Genomic DNA, 4,716 nt, shown 5'->3' on the forward strand with positions numbered 1-4,716 from the left:
CATATGAGCAGCGTGTGATAGATAGAATTCAGCATTTTACAGATGTTAGAGTAGGGAGAACAATGTGAATAATTTCACAACTGCGGCAACAAAAAAAACTCAAGCCTGTTACACCCAACCTGCAAAGTTTAACGGGACCCGAATGCTCCCCTCTCCCTCTCTAAAACACACACAAGCAGCCGGAGAGGGCAGGCATTCCTTAATTGCTGCTTGCCACATTATTAAGAGAAGTCGGACCAAAAAAAAAAGTTGCCCCGTTTTACTTAGCCTTTTGTAATTTATCCGACTTTCCCCACACTTGTAGGGACCATAAAAATAGTCTTCCCTCCCTAGTTGGTGCCCTGAAACAGTGCATGGGGTGGGTTGTTATTTTGTTTAAGACATTATATATATTTGAGTCATTTCTTAAATTGCTATACCAGAGACTCGGAGATGGGGATGGTGTCGGAATCTTGGCTGTTCATGGAACTGAGGCCAGTGTCCGAGTCCTCATCAGTGGCCTGACAACTGGTGGCCAGACGTCTCGCTTGGACCCAGCCCTGGTTGCTGCCTGGAGGGGACCTGTTCCGAGGGATACTTAGCTCGGGACATGGTCTCTCGTCCTCCTCCTCCTCCTCCTCCTCCTCCAATATCTGAAGCTCATCCATAGCCAACGAGTTAACCCTCTGCACCAAACTCTCCAGCTCGCTCTGTTTCTGGTCGCACAGGGTCTGGCTGTAGGCGAGACCCTTCTTGGTGACCTCCAGGTCGGTGTTCAGCCTAAGCCCGATGTACAGGCTGGCGCTGAGCTCGGTCCTGACCCTCTCCTGCTCCATCAGCTCACCCTCGACCCTGTCCGCCGTCTCTGGCACCTGAGCGGGGGCGACCAGCTCCCCCTGGCGCCTCTTCATCCACCGTTGGTTGAGCTCCTCTTGGATCTCCAGGGTGACCATCTCCATCAGTTCCTCCTGGTCGAACAGCTTCTCCTGGAGGCGCAAGACCTCCTCGCAGTTCCTGGCGTACTCTTGGAGGTCGGGGCTTGGCTCTGGACCCCTGGGGTCCCGGGGGTCGCTCCCCGGACCCCCGTCCACCAGGTAAGTGTCCTGCACGTAGTTAACCCCGTGCCTCTTCATCCTGTCGTGGTGGGTCTCGGCTTCGTACCTGTCGATCTCCCGGTCCAGCTCCCTGATCCTCTGGACCTGCTGCCGGACGGTGTGGTCCTGAGACAGGACCAGGTGGACCAGGGTCTCCATCCGCTCCACGCAAGAGGCGTCCTTGGGGCGACCCTGCTGCCTCTTTGACCGGTTGATTTTGGCCAGCTTCCTGAAGGCTTTGCGGACCACCCTCCTCTGCTTGTCCTGGGGCATGGCCAGGGTGACCCTGGCAGTGCCCCGCAGGTTGCAAGAGCTCTCCTTGCTCAGGACCACTTTGGCCTCGGCGCTTCGGGGTCCGTTGTTGGGCAAGGAGGCGCGGCTCTTGACCACCACGAAGGTGACCGTCCCCTGCTCCTCTCCCCAAGCCGCCCAGAGCCGCAGGATCCTGGTCTTGTTGGGCAAGGTCCTCTCGAAGCCTCGCCACTTCTCCACCATGCAGTAGCTGTCCGGGGCACCCAGCAGTAGCTTGTTGGACCCTCCATCCAACCTGCTTTCCTCCAACAAGGCACCAATCACATCTGCACAGGTGGTGCGCCTGGACAGTCCTGAGATGACCTTCTCCTCCTGGCAGACCCACACGCTTATCTTGTACTCTTGTGTGTCCATCACCGAGAGCAGCAACAAACCCCCTCTCCTCCTCCTCCTCCAACTCCCTCCTCCTCCTTTTGATCTTGCCTCTGATCTCCAGAAAGTCAATGGTCAGTCTCACCAACGCCCCCCCAAAAAAAAAAAACACCCAGCCAAGATTAAGTCTCAGCCACCTCCTTCTCTCCGGACCCTTGGTGCAATCTGACTGTTGCTTCAGTTCACCCTCATCGTGTTGACAGGCTACAAAAAAAAAACTTCTCCACCCAAATCACACGCCCCCTTCGTTTCAAAAGTGGAGACGCCTCCTCGCGCTTTCAAATCGGGCTGGTTTGTTTAACAGGAGGAAACACTGCAATCCCCAAATTCGCCAACAAAACTCTCACCCATCCAAAAAATTTAAAAAAAAATACAGATAAATAAAATCCCCAGTTAAGATTCACTCATAGGTTGGTGCAGGATACACACAAATACACACATTCAGAACAAGGCTGCCCTCTACAGTATTATACTCTTTCAAACCACCTACTGTTTATTCCTCATTATTTGGTTCTGGTTTTCTTGTTCAGTTTGCTCCCCCACCCACCTTGGATTTACACCATGAGACTGATTCAGTGCCTTTGCCTGGACAGGGTCAGACTGTTAATAAGATCACAGTTCCTGAATTAAACATCAATTCCGCTGCATTACATCGAACACTTCTATCCTTTCCTCTTTCCCCCCCTCTCTCCCAGAAGAGAGTTGAAAAGATCCACGAGCACTCACATCCCTCCACTTTGGCAACGTTCAATTAATATATCCAAACCAATTAAAGATGCCTTGTGAAAAAAAACCGAACAAGAGCAGCACATCACGCTCCTGAATATTAACAGCAGACCGACTGAATCAGTCTGACCTGCAAATCAAGGCAACTGGGAAGCTGTTCATGTTTTCCTTAACGATTCCGAACAGACCGGAGTTTTTTTTTAGTGTTTTCAGGCCCCCCCTTTTATAAGAAGGCGGGTGTTTAGGGTTTATGTACAGACAAAACAAGTGTCAAATTAAAATGTTATTATTTCGGTCCAGGATGCACTCCAGTCCCTGCGGAGCCCACCGGTCGTGGAAAGCCTCGAGCGTACCGGCAGACGCCGCGTGCTCCCACCCCCAGGGCCGCCCGGGCGCGGAGAATTCCGCGGAAGGGAGGCAGACGGTGGGAGCGACCGCCACCCCCCCCCAAGGGCCGCGTCCAACCTGGACCTGTGGATGGCCACATTGGACAGGTCCGGGAGCAGGCCCACGAGGACGTGCCCTCCGTCCCCCATCTCCTCCTCACCGGGCGGCCAAAAATCGGGAGCATGGGACTGCAGCTCAGTTTGGGATGAGTGGTTGCACAGGAGAACTTTTAAGAACGTAAGAACATAAGAAATAGGAGCAGGAGTAGGCCAATCGGCCCCTCGAGCCTGCTCCGCCATTCAATAAGATCATGGCTGATCTGATCCTAACCTCAAATCTAAATTCATGTCCAATTTCCTGCCCGCTCCCCGTAACCCCTAATTCCCTTTACTTCGAGGAAACTGTCTATTTCTGTTTTGAATTTATTTAATGATGTAGCTTCCACAGCTTCCTGGGGCAGCAAATTCCACAGACCTACTACCCTCTGAGTGAAGAAGTTTCTCCTCATCTCAGTTTTGAAAGAGCAGCCCCTTATTCTGAGATTATGCCCCCTAGTTCTAGTTTCACCCATCCTTGGGAACATCCTTACCGCATCCACCCGATCAAGCCCCTTCACAATCTTATATGTTTCAATCAGATCGCCTCTCATTCTTCTGAACTCCAATGAGTCGAGTCCCAATCTACTCAACCTCTCCTCATATGTCCGCCCCCTCATCCCCGGGATTAACCGAGTGAACCTTCTTTGTACTGCCTCGAGAGCAAGTATGTCTTTTCTTAAGTATGGAGACCAAAACTGTATGCAGTTTTCCAGGTGCGGTCTCACCAATACCTTATATAACTGCAGCAATACCTCCCTGTTTTTATATTCTATCCCCCTAGCAATAAAAGCCAACATTCCATTGGCCTTCTTGATCACCCGCTGCACCTGCATACTAACCTTTTGATTTTCTTGCACTCGGACCCCCAGATCCCTTTGTACTGCAGTACTTTCCAGTTTCTCGCCATTAAGATAATAACTTGCTCTCTGATTTTTCCTGCCAAAGTGCATAACCTCACATTTTCCAATATTGCATTCCATCTGCCAAATCTCCGCCCACTCACCCAGCCTGTCTAAATCCCCCTAAATTCTTGCCTGGAGACCCCCTGTTGGACTTAACACATCGGGGGGGCCGGGGGGTTGTCTGTCATTTTTACTGGATTCCCCTTCTGTGGATAGTTAATTTAAGAATATAAAGAATTGTTTTTTTCCCTCACTCCTGGTAGGGACTTGTGGCTTCAGTCTACTGACAAGCAAGCCTTGGGTGTTTAATCAGACTGCCTTTTAATTATTTATTCATCAGTATTGTGCTGAAGATGCTGGGACTGATTGACGCAATTTAAATGCTTCCCATTCAGACGAACGAGTGTATAATAGACTTGGTAAAGCTGCTCAGAGTGCATCAATGGAAAGAATCTTTGACAGTGTCTCATCTCCATCCATCACTGCCATTGTTTCACCTGTTATGAGAGTCACTGCTTCTCAATGGGTTTTCTTATTATTCTTAAAGCAGCTTCCCTTCAAGACACAGGCAGGGTGTGTGGGTGCGTGCGGCTTGCAGAGTAGGGGGCTTTCGGGGGGGAGCAGAATATTACATTGTAGCAGCCTTTGAAAGCAGCCGAGGGTAATCTGCTTTTTCTTTTAATTGCGAGCAAAGTTTTTAAAGAAAAAATAATGTAGCCGCATAACTGCATTTTTTAAAGGGACGCTGCCCCTCCGTGGAAAAAAAGATACCTTTTTGTCCCCAAGGATTTTGGAAATTTTGAGATCTCTCTTCCGATGAAACTGGTGTTACATTTCATAAACATA

General features: G+C 50.4%; 1 protein-coding gene across 1 annotated transcript; it reads right to left on the bottom strand.

The window, feature by feature from the left end:
• Positions 1-296: 296 nt before the first annotated feature.
• Positions 297-1,739, bottom strand: rassf10b (Ras association domain family member 10b). Its single transcript, XM_067993565.1, has one exon. It carries the CDS (start codon positions 1,737-1,739, stop codon positions 414-416), a length of 1,326 nt encoding a protein of 441 aa, XP_067849666.1. The 3' UTR covers positions 297-413.
• Between the last annotated feature and the right edge of the window lie 2,977 nt (positions 1,740-4,716).

Source organism: Heptranchias perlo, chromosome 12 (genome assembly GCF_035084215.1).
Source record: "Heptranchias perlo isolate sHepPer1 chromosome 12, sHepPer1.hap1, whole genome shotgun sequence".
NCBI lineage: Eukaryota > Metazoa > Chordata > Chondrichthyes > Hexanchiformes > Hexanchidae > Heptranchias > Heptranchias perlo.

Excerpts from the sequence above, each read along its gene's own strand:
- rassf10b (XM_067993565.1), bottom strand. The coding sequence starts at position 1,739 with ATGGACACACAAGAGTACAAGATAAGCGTGTGGGTCTGCCAGGAGGAG.